The 24546-nt window shown below is 32.9% G+C and overlaps 1 protein-coding gene across 2 annotated transcripts in view; it reads left to right on the top strand.

Annotated features, from left to right (window-relative positions):
* Positions 1–7555: 7555 nt before the first annotated feature.
* LOC143229126 (putative ribonuclease ZC3H12C) overlaps positions 7556–24546 on the top strand; it is a 62029-nt gene continuing 45038 nt past the window's right edge. Inside the window, exon 1 of one of the 2 annotated variants that reach the window (XM_076460988.1) lies at positions 7556–7957. In XM_076460988.1, the coding sequence (XP_076317103.1) occupies positions 7661–7957 (297 nt within the window). In that variant the 5' untranslated portion in view covers positions 7556–7660. Of the gene's footprint in view, positions 7958–9146; positions 9243–24546 lie in introns of those variants that run through there. The other variant, XM_076460993.1, reaches the window with a different exon arrangement.

Genomic DNA, 24546 nt, shown 5'->3' with positions numbered 1-24546 from the left:
CTTCTTGTAACTATTTTGGCAAGTTTCTTTACTCTTTCTGTACGTGCAACAGTAACTCTATGTAAACAATTAAAAACACATCGAAATATATCCTGTTTAACTTGAACTTCACGGACGAAACACAGTTACAGATTTTGTAGAATAATGAATCTTAAAAGTTTTGTTTTCTTTGTAGTTAAGAGTTTAAAATATCATAAAATTTAAAATTTAGACGATATCCTGTGAATCAAGTAAATTTATTTCTTACAAAAAATACCTTAATTTTGGTTCATAAAATCAGTGTAGAAACATAATAATATTTTGATTTGACTTACAGATAAATTGTACTTTTATTGGAATGAATGAGCGACAGACAAAAATAGCTAGATAACAGCTTAATTTACTCCTACTCCTTTCTTATGTACTTTTAATGACTTAACAAAGAATAAACTAAAAATTTTCTATCTTGAATAACATACAAGCACCTACTTAATCTCATTAACGACATTAATACCAAAACTGAAACCTGCCTGGAACACAAGCAGAACGATAAATTTATTAAATTAATTTCCAGATAAAACCGCTAACCTTACTGATCCTGATAAAGTGGGCTCCAGCATGGCCAGGTGGTTAGGGCACTCGACTCACAATTTGAGAATAGCGTATTCGAATCTCCGTCCCACCAAATATACTCGCTCTTTCATCAGTGGGGACATTATAACGTGAGGGTCAATCCCTCTATTCGTTGGTAAAAGAGGAGCCCAAAAGTTGGCGATGAATGTTAATGACTATCTGCCTTCTCCCTAGTCTTACACTACTAAACTAGGGTTTCGTTGGTTTGTTTTGAATTTCGCACAAACTATTTGTGGGTTCTCTGCGCTAGTTGTCCGTAATTTAGCTGTGTAATACTAGAGGGAAGGCATCTAGTCATCACCACCCGCCGCCAACGGTCAGTTATATGTGATCACATTTACGTCCGCTTCTCGCTAACAAATACCTTTGTTATAATGAGCGGCTTTGATTAGACATCTATCCTACCGAATATGAAATTATGCTGACGACATGTTTTCGTTGTTTCGAAACCCTAATCACTTCAAACAGTTCTTGGGTTTTTTAAACTTAAAACATCCTAATGAGAATATTTAATGATTAATGGCTATCCATTACATTTTATACAAATACTTACACGCAAGTTTATCACTTACACTAGCAAACCTTTACGCTGATTATACGGGAGTATCAACTAGAACTGGTAAAAAAACTATCACATTCTTCCGATTACACAATTCGCAGACCTAGTGAATATAGCTGCCACCTCATCTTTATTGATAATTTCAAAGTCATCTCATCTGATCATTAGATATTGAACTTTTGATTAAAGAAAGTTAAGCTATTATGAATGAGCTCCCAACTGTGAAAGACACACTCTCGCTACATTTAGGCCTGTTTTAATAACTTATATGATTTTGTTATAATTGTTGCACTTTCCTATTTTTTCGATTTGTTCCTTGCTGTTGTTTTTATTTGATTTCATCTTTTTATTCTGTATTTCAATTGATCCTAACATAATATTTGAACTCTATAAGTATCAGGTCATCCCTTAAGTAATGTATAATTTTAGGTTCAGAAAAAGAGAAAAAAATCAAACGCTTTTAATGTTATTTAATCAATAATATATGTTCTATTATTATTAATTACTTCTCGTCAATGATACACAAGCTTCTGAATGCCACTTTTATAAAATTCTTGGGGTTTGGAAGAAAAGATACAGAGAGGGTAGTTTTGACAATTTCATATGTTCCAAGCTCTTTTCCATCACGATAATTCTGCAAACTTCAGAATAGATGATAATCAGATAGGGCAAGGTCTGGAGAATAAGGAGGATGGTGAAATTTTCCTAGTCTAGATCTTAAATCTTTGCAGATGTGATCCTTGCTGTAAGGGACTGTGCATTATCCTGGTGTAACACGACACCTTTACGATTGACCAAAGCACGCCTCTTTTCTTTCAGTGAAACATCCAAGCGCTCTAGCTGTTGACAATAGAAGTCTGACGTATTCGTTAAATTGGGTGACAGCAACTCAAAGTGGATCACACCAACAGTATCCCACCAAACACTCCTAGGGTAAAGGTACATTTTGGGCTGTGCTTTAGCCAGTGTACCTGCACTGAGCTATTGTCTGCGGCGCTTAAAATTTTTATAATATATCCATTTTTCTTCTTCAGTCATTAACCTGTCCAAAAAAGATGAGTCACGTTCACGAGAGTGCAGAGAAGTGCAAATGTCCATTCTTACTCTAAGACTGGCTTCTGCCAAATCATGGGGGACCCATTTTTCAAGTTTTGACACCTTTCCGAGCTGTTGCAGATGACGGTGAACTGTCGAATGGGTTAAATTAAGCTTCTGTGCTAATTCTTCAACTGTTACAGTATAATATTCATCAAGTGCGGCCAACAGCAAGTCATCATTAAACTCAACGGGACGACCTAAACGTGGCGCCTCACTTAAGCTGTAATCACTTGATCTGAACTTCTGAAACCACCTTCGACATTTTCTTTCATTGAGAGACTCCTCACCATAAACACCTTGAATATTTCGTGTAGTTTCTGCTGTACTTTTGCCTTTTTTAAAGTCATAAAGCACTGTATGCCTACTGCGCTCCTCAGACACATCCATCTTCATAAGGGTTTATTTGATTAGTGATCTAAAAAAGTATAGTTGGGTTAGTTTCTTTTAGTTGTCTGAACATTTTTATACACGTCCTACTCTATATTTTACTCAGTAAAGCCTTCTACAAAGACAGAAATGATGAAACACTTTCTGTATTAAATTTTCGGACATTACATATGGAATAATCTGATAATTAGTATCTAGTGATTTATCTTGTTAAATATAGCTTTTCGAAGATTGCACATGTAGATTTAGGAACGTTCGAGAATTAAATGTTTGTTACCGTACATATACGTCACTCGTGTAATATGTTCATTGTTGCCGGCGTTCTACTGCTTATCATTACACTATATATTTGTCAGGACCTAAATTTCCTAAAGGTAGGAATAGGCCTACACCAACCGAATTGAAAAAGTATGGATAGCAAAAGAAATAACATTTCTGAAAAGAGCATTATGCTGTCTCCGTAGCTCCGGCATCACCTTTCGTTCTGTTCAAACGGAACTTTAAAATAATTACAAAACGAATAAGACGTCATGAACATCTATTGACATGATCTAGTGTGCAAGAAGTAAGAAAATGTTTCAGTTTTCCAACCAAACTTCAAAATTAAAGGACTTTCAAGACCTTGAAAAAGAGATGATTTATTTTCCCGGTTTATCCCGACTGCGTGGTGGGAACCTTATCTTTTAGAGCAATATATAGTATTTTCTACGTCTATAAACTGGAATTTTATTTAATGTTAATTAAGCACGTCATTTTAAATTATCAAAAAAATAAATAATTTATTGTTCACTATTCCACCTGTTCACTTTGGAAATTATTTTAAACTAAGCCTGACATGTCAAAATTGGCACTTTTCCATCATAGTCCATTGTTTTTCCAATTGAGTGATGTTGTTGAACTGACTAGCTAAATTCTGGAACTTATTTGGTAGTGACATGGCTGGAACAGTCCAAGAAGGTGCTGTAGTAACAAATGTCAGATCATTAATGGGATATGTGTAGACCAAACGTATTCTCATAGTCTATATTATGCAGTATATAATATTTTAGTTTGTGATTATCGACAGATAAATAAAAAGTTGTAACTGATTTGATTTTTGCATCTACCAATTCCTTTTCTAGATGCTTTACTTTGTCACTGATGTTCTTTTCTATCCTACTGATATCTTTTCATACTTCTTTATATTTATCACACAGCCCTTTCTGTATGTGTTTGAGTTTACTTTTGTAATTAATCTGTGAATCTTTAATTGCTTCTCTGGTCTTGTATTTATTTTGATACCTAAGTTTGTTTCAGTATAGTTTATGTGTGTGTGCATGCATGTGAGGTATATCATTTACTATGTATTGCAAAAGTCTCGCCTGTTCTCTAAATTTGTAAAGGATTCTCGGGAGTAAGAGTCAACAATACTTGTTTTACAAAAACGTTAGCGTGTTCAAACATTGTTGAGCATTCTAGAATTTCGCATGATTTGTATAAAAGCAGCTAGTCTAAGGACAGTAACAGAATAATGTTGGTCAGCTACAGCCAGTAAACTGTAAGTCTCAGAAGTTATAATTGTGATTAACGCTCTCTAATCGTAAGACTACAGATATTTGACCAGGACACCAGGACATTTCACCATGGACCTGGATCGTTGATAAAATGTTCAGTTCTAGACAAGATATCAACTCAGTATTGTTTACAAGTGTGTAAAATTCTTGTATATAAACCATCATTTGTAATAACTATTAGTAATAACCGTTATCATAACATTGTATTGTTGTTGTTTTTTTGTATAGTAAAATATATTTGTGTCAAGAAAGAAAATTGTGCGAATCAATATTGTTGGCAGATATCATAAATTTAATACATTTTTTCTTTAATTAACTTTTAAATTAAAATTTCCGGTTATTTGAAATCGTAATACGTAACATAATAAATAGGAGACTCGTCCGACACAAAGTATAATATGAAACATTGTCAATCATATTTATTTTTGTTCTTAGTTATTATTTAAATATTTTATCTCTTTTTCTTAACTCATATTAAACTCCTATCTTGTTCTTCTCATTATCGTCTACGTTTTCTCGTTTTTTTCAAATTTCATTTTAATAATTCTAATTATAGATCTCTCTCTTTTTCTTTTAAATTTTCTGTATCTTTCTTCTAAATATTTTAAATTTCTAAATCATATTTGAGCCATTGTAAATAAGATTATTTTGTTGAACATGTTATATTCTCTAATAAAATCAGTCAAAAAAGTTAAAATGTCCTGTTTTTTTTTCTACTAAAATACAAGCTAATGATAAATGGTTTAACAAGCTTTCAAGGTATTGACCAAAATTGACTATTAATACTCTAAAATCAGAAATACCTTCAACATTTACCTGTAGTTAAATTAAATCAACATCTTGAATATTTAGACTTCATTCTAAATCTAAAATTATTCCAAAATAGTAATAAGATTATCCAGAAATATTCTTAATTTGAGCTGCTGTTTCAGAAGTTGACATGGCCCGGCATGGCCAAGCATGTTAAGGCGTGCGACTCGTAATCTGAGGGTCGCGAGTTCGCATCCTGGTCGCGCCAAACATGCTCGCCCTTTCAGCCGTAGGGGCGTTATAATGTGACGATCAATCCCACTATTCGTTGGTAAAAGAGTAGCCCAAGAGTTGGCGGTGGGTGGTGATGACTAGCTGCCTTCCCTCTAGTCTTACACTGCTAAATTAGGGACGGTTAGCACAGATAGCCCTCGAGTAGCTTTGTGCGAAATTCCAAAACAAACAAACAGAAGTTGACGCTGTGTCCAACAGAATCCTGAGATCTTTTGGTAACTTTGAAACCTAGATCTCAAAATATCAAGCAAAGTTAAAAGTAAACTCAGTTATTGAATACCCAATCAGCTAACCTATCAACAATGATATCAAAATCACTTTCACAACTGTCATCACACCATTCTAATCTTTCTTCTAGATCACAGTAAGTTTAGACTAAAAAAGATTATTTTCTTCACTTATACAATAATTTAAACACTGAAATTCAGTTTCAATGGGAAATGACCAATTACTCTTAGCAATATTTGCAATGTCCTTTACAACGTTTGCATAAAGTTGTCTGCATTGTGTCCAGTATGACATTTTCAACTATTACATTTAGTTTCCGTACAATAACTTCCTTTACGGCTTTAGTCAAAAAGGTCTTAGACTTAACAGAAATTTAAAATTTTTAATTTCTAAGAATTATTACCTTAATAGTATGTGCTACGTGTATCAACACATCAATTACGTTCTAATTGTAATTAATATGAATTATAGTATATACTAATACATCAATAGCCAAGTTCCATGCAAAATCTGTATTGTAAAATGTTCATATCTTTCACTGAAATTTGACATTTATGAAACATAATACTACAACTCGTAAAATCTTGAGTTTAAAATCCAAACAATAAATCAAAGCTTTAATTCTAGTTCTAAGTTTAACTTTTAAGTGTAAGTCTAACATAAGAAGCACTTAGAATATCATTTATACTAAAATAGTGGTTCGTACTTCTAAAAAGACTATCTTTATTTTTACTTAAGTAAGGTCGTAGTAAGTCAACTAATTGGTATAATTATAATACTATCCTAAAAAATTATTATAAATCGCAAATAAATAGAACTTAACATATTATATTTTATAGTGAAAAATAGCATTCCAAAAACTTTAAACAGCTGGTTCTAAATAATTTAATCTATCATAAGATGTAAATCAAATAAAACGTTTAAATGTTAAACAAACGAAAATGGTTAATAAATGTTTGTACTGTAACAATAAATTTAACATTACCGTCCTAACCAAATGACAGCATTGAATAAACGTTTACATGCTATCTTCAGTATATACTAAAACAACAATAACCAAGTTTCTGTAAACTTACATTAAAACTGACGTTAGCTAACAGAAAAAGTTTGAGGACACTGTTTGTTTGTTTTTTTAATATCGCGCAAAATTACATAAGGACTATGTGTGCTAGCCGTCCCTAATTTAACAGTGTAAGAAGTGTAGTCATTACCACCTACCACCAAACTCTTGGGCTGCTCATCTACCAACGAATAGTGGGATTGGTTACACCTTAAACACCCTCACGGCTGAAAGGGTGAGCGTGTTTGGCGTAATGAGGATTCGAACCCGCCACCCTCAGATTACAATGAGAGCCCCTAACCATCAGGCCAAACGGGCCATTATGAACATAGTTTGAAAATAGGTAATAAAGAAAATTTTATTTGAAGTTTAACACAGTAATAAATGTATGACGTTTTACAGCTTAATTGTACAAGGTAGGCGCGATAATTAACGCATTGAGTGGTTCTCTCCCTATCTTTAGAAGAAACTGCCACCCTCTTCGAATAACTCGTTCTTTAACTAATCTAACAACGCCGTACTTTCACAGACCTATATATCTATAACCTATTTTGATTATGTTAGAACAAAATCTGAGGTCACAACTTAGAACTTTCTAGGCGTTCTACGCCCTCTGACTAACAAATCACCATGTTAAAATCATAGCATACAGCATAAATTGTTAATTATTAAATGATACTTTCAGACTAACTCCATAATTATCAAATTTATGGAAAGCAAGTACTCTGGCTCATTTTCGTCTTGAATTTGATTGAAAGTTAGAAATAAATAAATAAATAACAAATCCTGTTGTGTTATCTTGTGGAGTAGAAATATAATGTAAGCGAATTTTTCCCACAGTTAATGTGGCATTCAAACTTACATGGTAACTTATTAGAAATTATTAATGAATTCATGGTTATATTTGATTTCACACTTTTCTAATTTTTCGTTCTAAGTATTCTGCACGTTACATCACTTAAATAATTTCAGACTCGAGGTTTTTTTCTTTTTTGGTTTATCTGACATACTTTTATGCACTTTCAAATTTAAGATGGTGGCGATCAGTAAATGCGACTATTTATTAATGTAAACTAGCCGTAATATGCGAATGATATCTTCTTATAGTAATCAAGTAAAATGGACCAAGCGATAGATATTCCGATATCGAATACAGTCGTAGATAAGATAAATTTACAAAATATCTTGAAAAAAGTCCGAAAACTCTTTCTAGTTTCAGCTGAAGCGGTGTGTGAATTTGATAAGGAAATCACACTAACAGCAACAACACAGAATCTCTCGAACAGTGCCATTGATGGAATTTTTCAACAGAATCACAGTGTTAATTCTCAAAAAGAAAGGGAAATATTTACAGGGAAAGTGCATTTGGAACAACCAGCAGAATTGGGTAGCTGTGGAACTTTGGAAGCAGCCAAGGTGAGATAAAAATTCAATTTATTATTAGTGGAGTGCCTCAGGAGTTGATGTTTTTTCAAATATTTTATTTACATAATGACTTAGAATGCTGGATTAATTGGTAATTTTGTTATTAAGAGTAAAACTCTATAACGGGCTATCTGCGCTTTTGTCACTAAGGGTGTCAGAACCAAATTTTTTATACTTGAAATTTAAGCCCTTAGATTTGCAGTTAAGCCATTAATATGTTGATTAAACATTATGTCTTATTTGGAAAATTGTATACAGTTTTGGTCTCCTTATCTAAGAAAATATATCAACTTATTGGAAAAGGTTCAAAGGAATATTACTATTTTCTTTTCAAGAAAGATGGATAAGAGGTAATCTTACAGAAGTGTACAAGTTTATCTGGAGGTTTAATAAAGTAAAAGCATTTGATTTCTTTGTTCTGGATTCTATAGTGAACAAAGTTTGAATTTAAAAAAGGCAGACTGAGATCTTGTTAACACAATCTTATTTTATTTAGAAAAATAAAATGGGATGATTAGCTTTATGGAATGATTTACTAGTAAAGGTCAACACTTTTCAAGGGTATTAAAAGGGAAATTATTCACTTCTGAGAAATAAAAAGTAGGTATGAAAGAATAGCCTTAAAAATCAAATGATCCCTCATTTTTCCATATCTTCATAAAAACCTTCTGGACTTTCACAGAGAGATAGCAACAAGTAAGATAGACAAAAGATGTAACCAAATGCTATTTCTACACACATTTTGCTTAAACACTTGTAATTAACCACTTAAGAAGAATATGGAAAAAAAAATCTTCATTAAAGCATGCTTTTAATCACTTTTGCCAACTTAGGAATATTAAGTCACTGAAAACTAGTTGAGGTTGAGAAGGGTTATGAAAGTTTCTTGGCTTTAAAACAGAATATTTGCTCATGATAATTGATAAAAAAAAAAAGAGTCATTTGTGGTACATTCAAGAAATTTCGAGGCCAATATTATTTTAGAAAACGTATTTATATAAGGAAGCATTTTATGTTAACGTAGTAGTAAATTAACCAACAACTGTTTATAAGCACAATGAAAATTATTTGGGTAGAAAATGTACTACATGTTTTAACAGAATATTGTTCTGTTTTCTTCAGATATAATGTACAACCTAATTATATTTGGTTTATGTACAAAATCAGTATGTACAGAGGAAAAAGATTTAAGGACTTTGCAGTATCCTGTTGGTACAGTATGGCAGTGAAATTTACACCAGGTTTATGACTTAAAGAAAAAGTCAAGGCTTGTCAAGTATGTGAATGGAAGCTAGGGGAATAAACTTAATCAAATATTACTCTATTACTAGGGTCACTGTCATGGTTTAGTGAAAAAGCACTTTCTTTAATAATCCTTGTTACTTCTAAACAATCTCTTTTTTTAAATTTTATTATTGGGTTTCTTCTTTTTATTTCTTACTGTGTGAACGTGTGATACATAGTATACTTTCTTTTGGTCTTTTAGTAGAAGTTGTTTCAATTTAGTAAGTATGGTGCAAATCTTATTGAAATTTTAAATATAGTTTTTATACCAGTTTCTATATTACTAAAGGAACTGATGATATCACCAGAAATTTATGTGATAAAAGAGAAGGAAACAAATTTATGTTTCTTATTACTAGTAAGTAAAACATTTTTTTATTGTATTGTTTTTCTAAGTTGACCAGTGACTATTATAGATAGGAAGAACTTTTGATTACGCTTTTATGTTGAAATGTAGTTGATTTGGAAAAACGTGAAACATTTTAAGAATAAACCTGATGGCATTTATCTTAAAGCAATGAAGAATTTTATTATTTAATTTCTATAGTGCATATTGGTGTATAGAAGACATTAATACTAGAAATAAATGACCCTATAACACCAAAATGTTGTTATTTAGGTAGACACTTAACATTTCACTTTACAGCTTTTTCAGAATTGTTAACTAAAACACAGAATTCACACAACAAAGCTTCAGTTGGTTTAAATAATAAATTATATTTAAATTGTAATGCATTTATATAGCATGCTTTTGACATATTCAGTAGTAAAGCTTATTGTTGAAAGAAAAGCACTGTTAAACTAATTAACTGCTACCTGTAATAAACAAAAATTCTATTCAGATTACAGAGTGAAATAACAAAAAAATATAGGTTAAAAAATTAGTTATAGATGCAACCTTTGTCCTTATTCATCTGTGGTTGTAGTTCTGGGAGAAAAGCTTTGAATTTTCTGTCGTTGTACTTGATGATGGTAAAGATTTGTATGGACAATGAGGGTTTCAAGTCAGGTGTTTCTTGTCCATGATTAGTTAAACAAATGATCTGAAACTTTTTTTTCATGTTGTTGTTTATAGAGAACATCAGTATGTTTACATATTCTTGTGTGTGTGTGGTTCTGTTTCCTTAGTGTACATATGATGGCAGATCTAACCTATATAAAAGCCAATGTGTGTAAGTGATTTCTCTTACATATGATGATGGCAAATGTTATATGTAAGCTGGTAAATAACATTGGAGACAAGATGATCATCTGTAGATAGTAAATACGTTTTCATAAGACAGTTGATTTATTACATTGTATGGTAGTATACTTAGATTGTGACAATTGGCTTTTTAGGGTTGGACATGGTTGCTCAATAATTTTAATTGACAGTTCCTAAAAAGATTTTAAGATGGCACCTATAATTTTCATTATTGTATTTTTTTTCCATGTTTTTGGTATGTCACTATAATCTTGATAAAACTTTTGTTTACTACAAGTAGCAGTTAATTATTTGAACTATACTTTCAGTAATAAGCTTTACTACCTAATATATCAAAAGTATGCTGTACATATAGAATTTACTCTATTATTCATACAGAATTTATTATTTAAACCAGTTGAACCTTTGTACTATTAGTTTTGGTTTGTGTTTTAGTGAACTCTTCTAGAGAAACTGTAAAGCAAAATGTTGAGTGTCTAGTTAAATAATAATATTTTGTTGTTGTAAAGACATTTATTTGTAATATCAACAACTTTTATTTTAATATCTAACTTTTATTTCTTGAAGTCTGTTGACTGATACTGAGAAAACTTGATGACTAGGAAGTTGTTAATGATTTGTGAAGTTTAAAAAGAAAGTCAAAGGAGGACCTAGGAAAGTACTAGATTCTTTCACTTTTATTGTCAGCAAGTTATTGAAACTTGCCAGTTCCTACAGAATTCTGAGTGAAAAAGAGCATAAATTCAACATTTTAAAATTGTTAATTCTATAACCAGCATTTGTAAATTTTACAACCTATTTCTGGGTATTGGTTGCATATGTATGTTACTTTAAGAGTTGTTTCTTTCTTGTTTAAAATGTGCTGTACTCTGTGCTCAACTTCAAGTGTAGTTGTTGAGGAAGTTTATTTTTCAATGAAGGCTTAATTAAACTTGAAATCATGAGGTGGTATACTACATGCATTTCCTGTTGCACTACTGTTATTGTTTTGTACCACAAAAGAAATATCCTAACCCAAGTATTTTTCAAAATAGACTTTTCTTCCTCAGGGGTAAATGGCAAATGACTATTGTATGTAAGCATCATTATGTGCCATTACATATTGGAAGTGAGACTTGACATATCTAAAAATAAGACGTAATTACACAAGAAGCATTATGTGTGATGTGTAGTGATAGAAATGAGAGAAACAGTAGTTTTGAAATAAAACAGTTCAGAAGGTAGTGCATGTACTTGTACAAGTAATTTACAGAAGAGTGCAATGTATATATAGCACTGTGTTTAATACCTGTTATAGACTGTAAATTACTTCTTGTCAACTATGTCAAATAAATTAGTGGCACAATTTATACAGTATGTTTAAATTTGTTACTTATGAGACAATACCTTACCTTGCTTTCACACAAAACAGCTTGACCCTTTGTTTGTCTGTCTGAAATTTACTTAAAAATCATGTGTTTAATGTTAACTGTACCAGTGCATGATGATATCATGGGACAATAGCCCTTCATCTTCACCAATAGGAGGGTGCCACAACCACATTCCACAGCAATTTCCACTAAGCACTTGCACTGAAAGTAACTTTATGGTTCTTAGCATTGCCCAGAACAGATGTGTTTTTAAAATTATCAATTAATTATGTGAAATTTGCAGTAGCTTAAGCTACTTAAATTTCATTTTAGGTTTACTGGTTTGTTTTATTACTGAGGAAAAATAAAAATTTCCTGGATGCCAATTATGAATTATCAAGTGATAGTAACTTCTGTTCATCCTGTGATAGTGAAGATGTTCTTAATACTGAACTTGTATTTATTGTGGGGGCTCTATCTGTTTAGGACAGGACTACCATTGTTCAGTATGTTATGGGTTCCTTCATTAACACTTGGTTTCCTTCTTTTAACCATTCAACAACATTTTGTCTCTTGAGTTTGAACATGATCACAATGATGATGATGATTTGACTGGATGTTTTACTCACCAGGGTTTGCTCTAGGCACAGCATTATTTGTGGAGAAAAATTTTTGACATTCTTATCTCTTCCTTGACATGAATCTGAAGGTATGTTCTATCTTTTTCCTTTTGTTTTATGATCCTCCCCTCCACGCTTTACTATATGAAACCCATACTTAAGATTACTTTGTCTTTTCTCGTTCACCTGACATTAAGGTCCATGCAGACCTGTTTTCAAACAACTACATACCTGTACTACCATGCCTGATCCTCCTCTTCTACTTGACTTTTTCTCATGGTTTACAGCTGTTTTTAATTTCCTTTCTTAGTCTTTGAAATTTGGAATCTTATTATGTCAGGTTTTACTACTTCTGACCTCTCTCCTTTGTCATGATCCTTCCTCCTTGACTGACCCCATCTTGACTAAGATTTGACTGAGACTTTGGCATTCAGGTTAAATAGTTAGCACGAAGGACCACCTATAAAAGTTGTAATATTTTCAAAGTGAGACCCAAAACTTGAGGCTTTCAAACAGTTAACTCTTCTTCAGAAGAAGAATAAAGAATATTCTTCTCCTGAAAAAACATAGTTAACTACTAGAAAGTGCTCGTGTTTTGGGTCTTGTTTTGAAAATATTGAGATTTTTGACATGGTTCAATGTGTACTTACACATTCTATGTTCCAACTATTGGCTTTGTGTTCATTATGCTTTTTCTCCAAATATTTGTTTTCTTCTCCTTGCCTGTGGTAACCATCAGTTGGACATTTCTTGAACTCTTTCACTGTATTTACTCCTCTATCCAGACTGGACCTATCATCCTAAGACTTCAGCTGCTTGGAAAGTTGATGGTTCTTTCACATTTCTTTGTATCAGATTCATCAGTTTTTTCATTCTCTTGCATTATATTTTTCACCAACCCTTGGTCAAGATCCTTCAGGCTAGCATTGAATGAATCCACACACATTCAGCTTTCATTACCATCACCATTGTAGGATATACAAGACTGTTCAGCTTAATAGTTATTGTTTAGTTTTCATAACAAGAGTGGTAAAAGTAATTATTTTAAAGGCAGTAGTTATGACAAGTTTTTTTTACATAACTTTGTAAAAGTTGTACCTTTTGTGTCTGTGTGTGTGTATACTTCAGTTGTTATAGTATTGATGATGTAATTTTCTCAAAACTTCTAATAGTTTCTCACTATGCGATTATTATTACATCATAGTATTTCTTAGTTTGTAGAAAGTTCCAGACCTCAGTTGGGCAAGAGAAAAATATGTAGGTGACCAAGCGAGCACAGGTCAAGTTCAGCCAAAAACAAAATTAGCTGGTGTGTGAATGGTTAGCCTTAATAGGTGATATCTTAAAGTGAGTTTTACAGTTTAACGGAGATAAGAGGCATAATCTCTCTTATCAGTTGGATTCTAAAGTAATTGAATCAGCTCATGTGGACTTTTGACAAGGAAAGAGAATTGCTTAGAGTTTTAGATAAAACTAATATCCTGTAGTGTAAAGAATTTATGTATGTACGTTTGACTTGTTTTAAATATATTATTTTGAAACAAATGAATTATGTGCTTCCTTCTACTGTTCAAATTTGTCACCAACAAGTTGCAGATACCTACAGTAGAAGAATCCCAGCCCACTTATATATAAAAACCCTGACAGCTATCTGACTTCTTTGTATCCTTTGGGATTTTGACTCCTTCCAGCTGCTGTTCTCCGATGAAACTGCATACTGTCTTTGAGAAGAGAAAATACATTTTCTTTTTCATCATCCTTTTCTCTTTTATAGGATCCTGCTATGTGGTGGTGTTGTTTTCCAAAATATGCTTATTTCTCAAAATCTTCATTGGTTAAAGGATAATAGAAAGAGGTCATCCAATCTATCCTGACATTAACAGTGTCTGTTGTTGAGGTGGGTTTTTTTATATGCTCACAAGAGTTTATAGAAAGTTTCAGGCCTCAGTCATTTTAATGTAGTTTGTTGTTGATATGGAGTATAATAATCTACTACATGCAAATGTACACAGCTGTGCATAGACTGTTGATGTAATTTAATTACATGTACACATGTACCATAGAGATTATGAACATATTGTGGAATTGAAATTATTCACTTGCCTGATCCTGTGAACATCATAGAAAAGTTGACACCACGTGAGTAATTGGACATTTCTTTGAGTCACATTTGCCATCTTTTAAAAATAGGGTTTCATGCTCATCCATTGCACTGTCTCCAGTAAAAGGCTTTTTGAGGAAGCATTTGATGAGTATCTAGACACTTCTTTGGGTACACCTTTTCTTTAAGTGGTATAGAGGAGACTTTTTTTCTTTTTTTTTCATTTGCTAGTTCATAGCTGTTAGAGTGGTAGACTTTAGAAAGTTCCTCTATTAATTGTGTAAAACACGATATGGTGGATTGTAGGCAGTGTTTTTGTAGTGTGGTCACCCTTCAAATAGCTAGTGTGTCCTCTTCCTGCAGCAGGGAGGGTTTGTTATCCTGGTCTCTGTCAGTCAAGTTGATACACACATTGTGCAGTCTGACCACTCCCTAACCAATTTCTTGGCAGACTAACCATTTGTGTGATAAAATCCTGCTCATCCCTGAAACACTTGGGGATTTTTTTTTATTTTTGTGTTTTTTCTGTTTCCTTCCAGGTGAAAAGTATAAACAGGCTAAGTTAAGATGTGGTCTCCAATGGGTGTGCCTATATGGTGCCCCTGCCATTAGATGTCATAGTCATGGGCTTTTTCTTTGGGCATCTTCCAAAGGGAGGTTATCAAGTTTTAATATTTGCACTAGGCCCTCCACCATATCAGTATGGGATTCTGTGTAAGAAGTGAAATATAGCCCCAGAAGTTAACATTTTACTTTCCTGAAAATGTATTTCTGATAGATGTTTATTTCTTCCCACTTTCCCACTGATCTTCCACACTTCCAGTGCACTTTCTTCTTGCCTTATCAAAAAATAAAGTTAATTTGAGTGCAAGTGCTTAATGGGAGTAAGTAGGTGAGGAGGTTGTGTCATCTTACTGATGAGGGCTGTTGCATGTCGATGCTGTCATGCACTAGAACAGTTGACGTTAACTCTCTCTATCTATAGGCTTAGTCAGTTTGACCAAGTTTATGATCCAAAAGTGACCGTCAGAGTTTTTAGATGATAACTTTTAATATGTTTTTGTATCTCTGTGAAATACAACAAGCTTTCATAAAACAGTACAAGTCTTTTGTACACAAGAAAATCTTATTTTTTAATTATTTTTACTAAAACTTTATCCATGAATATAAGAAATAAATGTATTGACTGTTTATGTTAAGATTAAAAATACTTTTTTACCTGAAAATTGTGAAATTTTATTTCTAACCTATAAAACCTCCTAAGTAAATTTCAAACTTTTTTTCTGTAAAACTTTTTATCTGTTACTTTCTGTACACTAGCTCTGTACAAGTTGGTCAATTTGACTAACCTTGTAACCACACAGAAAATATGAAATCTAAATTAACCCTTGGTTTTTCTGGATTTACTGCAAATTGTAACATGAAACTGCAGTTGTTTATCCTAAATAACTTGAAGCTCAATAGTATACATCTCTTTATACTTAATTTTATTGTTTTATTGTATTATGTCTAACAAATAATCATACCATACAAGTTGCAAATCACTCATCACATGTGCAGCTCGTATACCATATCAAATTATGTACATAATAAGGGAGCTGCTCATGAGCATACCTTATAAAGATTTTCTAATATTATAATTTTGTCTTATCTTACCAAATCAAGTTTCCAATTTTTGAATGTTATATAATTTTATATTAATAAGTAAAGGATACACATAAAAAAACAAGAAATATAGTTCTTACCTGGGCCTTTCTTGTTTTTTGCTGTCTACTGTCCATGAAACTTAAGCCTACTTTTTATACTAATGGCATTACTATACTAAGCTTTATTTGATTGAATAATGCACTTAGGAACACAGGATATTAACATGCACAAAGCAAACAAAATATTAATTACTGTAAATATTCTGGCTTTCTAACTATGTCATAAGAGCCTTTAAAAATTAAACTGAACTTGTCAATGTGAATAGGTTTCAAACTGGAGGCAAAATAGACAATTCTCCATGCAGAAAACAACGTAATCATGAATGAACAACAACAGTGATTCATAATAGGGTTACCCTTATGTTTTTCTGTATTATTTAATATTGTTCCACCAGCCTACAGCAAAAATGGCTGTGGATATTATAATAAAACCTGAGCAATATTCCTAATACATTATTTTACATTGTATAGGGTGGTTTTCAATTTTATTTGATAACCTATTGGTATTATCAATTAATGTAAGACTTTATTCTTCAAAAAGGGCTGGTAGGTAAGTTATCAGATATAGAATATTTAAAGAACTTACATCATGATTATTATATAAGGTGAGTGTAAAATTGTATTTAAATATTTTCTTAGCAAATTAAGATTTAAGATATGAAACCTTGTATTAAAAATTGATTTATCATGAACAACAATGATGGTAACACCCATTTGTTCTTTATTATTATCATTGAATATATTTTGGCAGCTTAGAGTCAAAATGTTGTGCATACTGTAATAAAACCTGGGAAATACTAGGAAACACAGAATTGCACATTATATAGGATGGTTTTTAAGTTTATTTTATAACCAGCATTTAATAGCAGCTGTACACATTCACATCCAACCATTTTAATGTAGTCTGTGGTTTGTATAGAGTCTAATAATGTACTGCATTCATATGTATGCAGTTGTATGTAGGTTGCAGATGTAATTTAATATTTATATGGCAGACATGACACATGTACCATAGATATTATTAACTTATTTTTGCAACTGTACTGACATTGTGTATCATTTGTTTATGATAGGATTTCTGCACTTTTATTTATGACATTGCTGACTGTATCACAGTTTTTTGCCACTGTCTGATCAATTTCAGCCTTGTTACTCAAACATCTAGAATATTTTATAAACATCTAATGTGTCTCCCACAATAGAAGTTCTTCAAAAAATAATACCAAGCTCAATTTCAAGCATTGGATTGGCAATCATGGTGATGGCTGATGGTAAGTGTCAAATTATAACTGCATATCTGTGTGCAGGTGATTATGCAGCAGCTCTCAAACAATAGGAGTGTGACACAAACCTTATCGTGAATAGTGCTCTCTCCATCACTAATTTTATACATTTTTCGTGTTCCTGCAATATCTTTTGACACCACCATATTGTGTACAGATGTTTTCAGAAACATACTAAAAAAGTACAGATGTAAAAGTGCCAAAAATGAGGAAAAACAAACACCCACAAAACATGGAATTAAACATGTTTGGTGTCATCTTGTCCTGCAGAGTTGTTGGTGTTGCCTCACAGGGAATGCTTATTTGAAATCTACATTAGACAGGGAGAGTGTTTAACCCATCTATTCCTGCTTGTTTCTCATTGTTGAGACCACTTTGGCAGCTGGTATATCTGTGTAGTTGACCTGGCTGTTTCTGTACTTTTTACACACACACACACACACACACACACAATAGTATTAGCTGTAGTCTTGTCTTCACACCTGTCTTGTTCTTGCTGTCTTTATTTATTGACAGCATTATCTATTTTGCTCCCATACACAAATTCCTCTCCCATCTGTTCTTATGGTGGAGTATTGGAAATCCCATGCTTCCCTAGTCCAAGGTGCAAGAAAAGTTGATACTGGAAGGTCTTCTGTGTGAGTGGTGTTTTCTTTCAAGTAAGAGACTGGTTGGACCCATTCCTTGTTTGAGATGTAAAGTTGTGGTTTTTAACTGGAAGTGTAGTACAGGACACCCTCTTACAGTATCTACCAATCAATTCCTGATTGATATATCCAGCCAGGATGGTTTTGGATTTTCTCTGGATGCAACTGCGAGTTCCACCTTCTGTTTGTAGATATCTATGATATCCATTTTAGTATTTCACCAAGATACATGTTATACAAAAAAAATATCTAATTTTTTTAGGACAGACATAACTATTGTATATTCCAGGTTGGCTTCTGAATGCTAAAACTTGAGTTCAGTTTGAGTCGATACAAATTCTTCAAGAAAACTGTTTAGGGAGAGAATATTCTAAGCTCCGCCAGAATGCTGCAGTACCTGTGTTGTCAAGCAAACCCCATATGTCAATGCATCCTCTCCTGCCTGTTGTTGGACATGTCCTTTTTATTTTTATTATAAACTGTAACTTTTAACTAATGTAAACTTTAAACTTTTCATTTTTATGGTTAGATTAGTTTTATTTCAGTAAGTTTAAACTGTATTAAACATTCATTCCAAACTATACCAAAACTATAAATGAGTGGTAATTTTTGTTATTAATGAGTTTAATCAGTTTTGATTTCATTTATGATTACTATAAATTTGTAATTAGAAATATGTAATTAGAATAGTGAAAAATATCTTTTATTTAACCTATTGGGATTGCAAGGATCTGTGATTCTTGTATATATATCAGCTGGTTTTTGTGTAATTTTTTTAATGTTTAAAAGTCAGTGTTTAAGTCAACACAAATTTTTTTATTTCTGAGAAAGAGCAGTTACTTGTACATTTACCATGTACGTGAAAAGTTAACTTTGCTTCACGACATTTATTAAACCTTTATATTATGTCTAAAAACATTAAAAGGTGTCACTAGGATGTAGTGACTAAGGTTAATAAACAGGTAAACTTGAGAAAATTGTGTACCTGTAATGCATTACTTTTAGAAATATTGAAGAGTACATAATTATATTTCATTCAACTTAAACTACATGTATATATGGTATTTCATAGAGTCTTTTGTCACTTCTCATCTAGCTAATGAGTTTGAGCTTCTTGTTCACTGACTTGCTGCACACATAAGATAGACCTGAAATGCTGTTTTCACACCCCTCATATTTTAAGCCCCAAATTGATAAAGTAAGAGATAGATGGAAAAAAGAAACATTTGCAGTTGATTTGGCTTTTATAAAAATTATTATTGAATGCGTCTTATGTAAGTCAATAGATGGAGCCTCAGAATATAGTCATATTATTACACAGCATGTCAAGGAGCAGCTGTAGGCAAAGTGTGCAAGTTTCTTAGAACTGAAATTGTTTTGAAAGTCTAAAAGAAAACCACAAACTTTTCATAATGAAGTGTCAAAACATTTTCTTTGTATGAACAGTGGCTATTTCATCAAAGTTTACAAAGCTTGTTCATAAAGTTCTAAAATATGTTTAAAAGGTCAAAGGAAGATTCAGTCACTACAGGTTAGCATTTTTAATTTATAAATTTAATTACATATACTCTTGTCTAGTTTATCTTAAATGTGGCTTACATTATAACGTAGGAGTATATACATAATATTAAAGAATACATTTTGTTACATGAAAAAAATCTTATTAACAATCTTCAAAATTGACTTTCAAAACAAGTTAAATGACAAGAAATATCACTAACTTAGCCACTGGAGATGTTGATCAAGTTATGGCCCTTCTCCTCTCAAAGTCCTTTTTTGGTAGGTCAGATTGTGATCTAATCATATTTTTGGCATTCTATTATTTAGTAGCTCAAGAAAGATGTGTAATCTAGGACTCCCTTGTTGCATAAGCCTCTTTCACCTGAATTTTTTTTTTTTAAGTTTAGGACTCTTCTCTTTTTTTTCTTCCTTTTCATATACATGTCTTTGTTTCTTACTTATTTGTTCATCCTCATGCTTCATTTTCATTTGGAGGCTTCTAACATGACCCTATCAGCTTTACTGAAGCAATTTGCACATATATATTTTCCCACTTGACTTAATATTCTTTCCATTTTGTACCAGTTACCTAGGGTTTATTTATATGAAGGATGTACTTTGCCAGGTTGTCTTTTATTTTGGCTTTTCTCTCCCTCAGTTTCTTCTCTAGGACCTCTGTCTTGCACCTTTTCATTGTATGGGTTTTTGGAGTATTTCTTATACACTGGGATCATGATCTGATACAGCTTTTTAACAGCCATCTTTGCTTACTTTAGTTTCTTACTCTTAGAACCAGGGTATACCATCAGATTTCTTCTCTTGTAGGCCTTTGTAGAATCATCTACTCTTCTGTTACTATCCATGGTCCCTCCTTTTCTGAGGGCTGGCTGTCATGGATCTTGGAAGTAATTTGTTTCTGGACCCATCCCTCAATTCAAGTCCTATACAAGTTCTGCTTTTTTAGTTTGTTCACTGCTGGATTTTCTTTTCAATGATTTATATAGCTCTCCAGTTGCTTTCTTAAGGTGTTTTCTTGTACTGATTCTGTCCATGTTATGTGTTTCAAACATCATAAGGCAATTCCTCAAACCCACTTTGAGGTTTTACTCCTATCTTTATCATTCCCACCAAGGTGTGAAGTTGTTAATGAACTATTACTCTGTCTAACTTGACCCAACTTTGATCTTTCCTTAGTTCCCTATGGGCAGCTTTCTCACTCTACAGTAGATACTCTCCCTCGTGATTAATGGCCCAGTTGAGGTATCAGAAACTTTATCTGTATTATGATTGTGAGCACTTTTAATTTCTCCTTTGAGTTGGCTAAGGCCTCATCATTCTTCATATGGTCTGGTGGGTTTTTACTTGCATATCACATTTTCAAGATATACTGTTCAGCTACTCTGTAAATGTTTGGCCTCTGCTGGCATTTCCAGTGCAACTACTGCTGTTGCATCCTTCCTTCTTGTTCTTGTGTCATCTCATTTCAGGTGGCTAGTTTGGCTCTCCAGTTCAGTCTCAACCCCTACCGTGTATTTTTTTCACTTGAAATCTCTCTCACTTCATACGTAAGATGATAGTCTGCTTTATCTTTGTGATATGGAGATTTTGAAACCAGGGCTTGAATGCCTCCTTAATTTTTGGATGAGTTTCTGTTGGGGACTTTCTTCTTTTGAGTCCTTTGTTCCTCTTGTATGTGCCCCTCTGGGACATTTATTGCTTGTTAGTTCAAGTATCTCCAGAGATATACTATCCTATTTTCTTATTTTACAGTCATATTGGTGGCTTACTCAATCCCACATGACCCTGGTCATTTATTATCCCTCTCCCCCCACCTTTCCTGGACTTTCATTTCTTTGGAACCCTCCCAGTCTCAGAAGACAGTTGTTGGCTCCTTCTTATTATTTGTATGGGATTTTTATACCAGTGATGAGGGTGACACAGATGGCACTTCAAGTTGACTTTGAGCTTGGTAACAACCAGTTCTATGACTTCATATTTCCTCTACCTTTACTCTGGTGAGATACAGTTCTAGATGCCTGATCCATTTCTAACATCTGATCTTCAGAAATGAGGTTTATATGTCTTTGTATTCTTGAGCTGGTAGCTACTTTGCAGACTTATCATCACTTCTCTCTCTCTCTTTTTTTTTTTTTTGTCTGTATAGTCTTGTTATCCTAATCCATTCAGACACTTTTTCTATTGTTTACTTTATCCTCTCGCAAGGAAGCAATTGCTTCCAAGACCCACATTTAATTGGTTCTGGATTTTTTCTTTCTGTCCTACAATCACCATGTCTCAAAAACTCATGCCCTGATGGCAGATCAACTATTGTGTCTAAGCCTAGCACTGAGTCTCAGTGTCACCCTCCTACAGGTGGAGTGCTATAGTCTAATGACAACTATATCATTGGCTTGGATAGGATAGTACATGTTGACACTTGTAGTGGTGGGAGCTTTGTTCAAAGCTTCTGATATGTCTTACTTCCTTTCACAAAAATATATCTCAATCTTCTTTCTGTTCCCTAAACATTGCTAAAAAATTTCAATGCTATAACGTCACATATTTTGTGCCACTTTTGAACAAGTATATAGCATTTAACCACCTTCTTCCAATTATATTGTACCATCTATGCTTATACATTTAGCTTCCTCTTATTTTTCTGCTCAATCCCACTTTCACAATTAGTGCAGTATCATTTAGATGTTTTTTTTTTATTTGCACGTGATTACCATTTATGATTATACTTCATTCATATATCAATACCTTTTTTCAACAGTTTTCTTTTGCTATGTTTGAATTAAACTGTTTAATTGTTTTGTGCATTTGTTTATTGTTAACAAATCATATGATAACTTAGAAATTCCCATCACCCAAGACAACCCAGACATCATGTTTGATTTTATTTGCTGAGGAGGTACAGGCCTTAATTTACAGGGAGCTAGATTCCTTACTCAGCTAGCAATTTTTTTATAATTTTCAACCTGATATTGTTTTTAAGGATGAATACATTCAAGGAGAAGAAAATTGTCCATGTGGTAATTTTACACACATCCATTCTCCTTTCACTTGGGCTTGTCTTTTCACAACATTTCATCTATGTTTTCTTTATAGGAACTCTGCAACTCAAAGGATCCCATTCTGTAGTAGGTGCTTTGTGAAATGTACTTATACTCAAACCTGCACTATGTACCAATAAAGTTCATAATGTCAGAAAAACATGTAGGTTAAATAACTCTTGATACAAGGTGATAAAAACCTTATAACCTGAGCACTGTTGAAAGTTTGCCCCTCAAAAAGAAAGGTCCACCTTTTGAAAGTTATAGGGTGTTATCATTTTACACTAGTAAGGCTATAATACTCGCTGTAGAGATGGGGTGTTCTACCAGACCACTAGTAGCATGCCTAGCAGTATAAACTTATGGGTCTCTAGGTATCCATAAATTTACATTCCCCAAGATGAGTATGGGAGTCTTTATCATTGATCAGTTCTTAGTCACTGGGATGGTGGAACAAAGAGGCTTTCTCCTGTGTGTGAATTACAAATGTGCCATATAGTTCAGCCATACATTTTTTCACTCAGGAAGACTAGGGTAAAAGTGGGTTTCCTCCATTTCTTCCCCCTGGATGCTTATATCTAGGTGGACCAAATGTTGATTGGAACAAGACAAGTCTATCAGGATCCCTCTATAATATTCTTCACACAGTTAACTTCAGTAGAGGCTTCTGTTAGGCCCATTTCCTTCTTATATGGAGAAAAGTGTACTTGTTTCAGAGGTAGTGCAGGGTCCCACACATATATACTTTGCTTTCCACTTGCTTTCACCACTAGACTCTTATACTAGCCCCTCTGCTATTTTAGGTTTTGATAACCACTCATCAATGTCATCATTAGGCCAATAATCAAGACCTTTCTTATCAACAACCACAAGCACAGACTTGTCAAGAAATTTGATGGGGCAGAAGTAGAGATTCTGTAACTTTTATTATCCATCCCATAAATTACATGATTAACAGTACATCTAAATGAAATAGGTCAATACATTTATAATGTGCATCACCAGTTATGTTATATTGACAGAAAAGTTACAACATAAATAACAATGAAATAGAAATCAAAATATAAACCATGTCTTTAGAGAATATGTCATTAAAGTAAAATGTTGGAAAACAATAAAAAATATTTACTCAGTGTTTTTGAATTTGCATAAATAACATGCAAAATAAATAGTAACAAATGAAATACACAAGCATCAGTTAAAAACATACAGATATATAAAATTCAGTCTGAATCTGAAGAGGTATTTAGTTTTTTGTGATATTAAAAATTATACTTTCTAACTACTTAGGTATTATCATGTACCTACTTAAAATCATACAACACTGGTATGTATTCTTTATCCCTTAACATTCTGCTCCTTTAAATCCTTTAATTTGTTGTGTTATGTTAATTTACACAAAACTTCAAATTGGACTAAAAATAGTGTGTGTGTTTGTGTATATACAAAACTTGAGTTAATAATATTCGCTCTCTCAGTTTTCTCTCAGGACTGGTTAAGTTTTACACCTTTTCCTTCACTTGGGCTAGGGTCAACCAAGTACCAGTGTTGGATGTTCTCAACAGGTGTTGTGGACATTGCATCGTGTGTTTGGGTATATTGCTCACAAAACCTTGGCATTCCTGCAGTGTCCTTGTTTGGCATTGTAGTATGTACCCTCATAGGGCTCCATGGTGGGTGGAATCAGTGGGCACTGAAACATTCTTTATTATAGAGTCCTCAAATAAAAATTTAAATAAAATAGTGAAAAATTATCCATAGGTAAATGACCACATCTGGAAGATTCTGAGCAGCAAACTTCAACATCTGTAACATCTATGCCTCATTTTC

Source organism: Tachypleus tridentatus, chromosome 10, assembly GCF_004210375.1.
Source record: "Tachypleus tridentatus isolate NWPU-2018 chromosome 10, ASM421037v1, whole genome shotgun sequence".
In the NCBI taxonomy this organism is placed as follows: Eukaryota; Metazoa; Arthropoda; class Merostomata; order Xiphosura; family Limulidae; genus Tachypleus; species Tachypleus tridentatus.
Note: the sequence above shows the minus strand (reverse complement) of the source record. Positions and strands in the feature narration are given on the sequence as shown.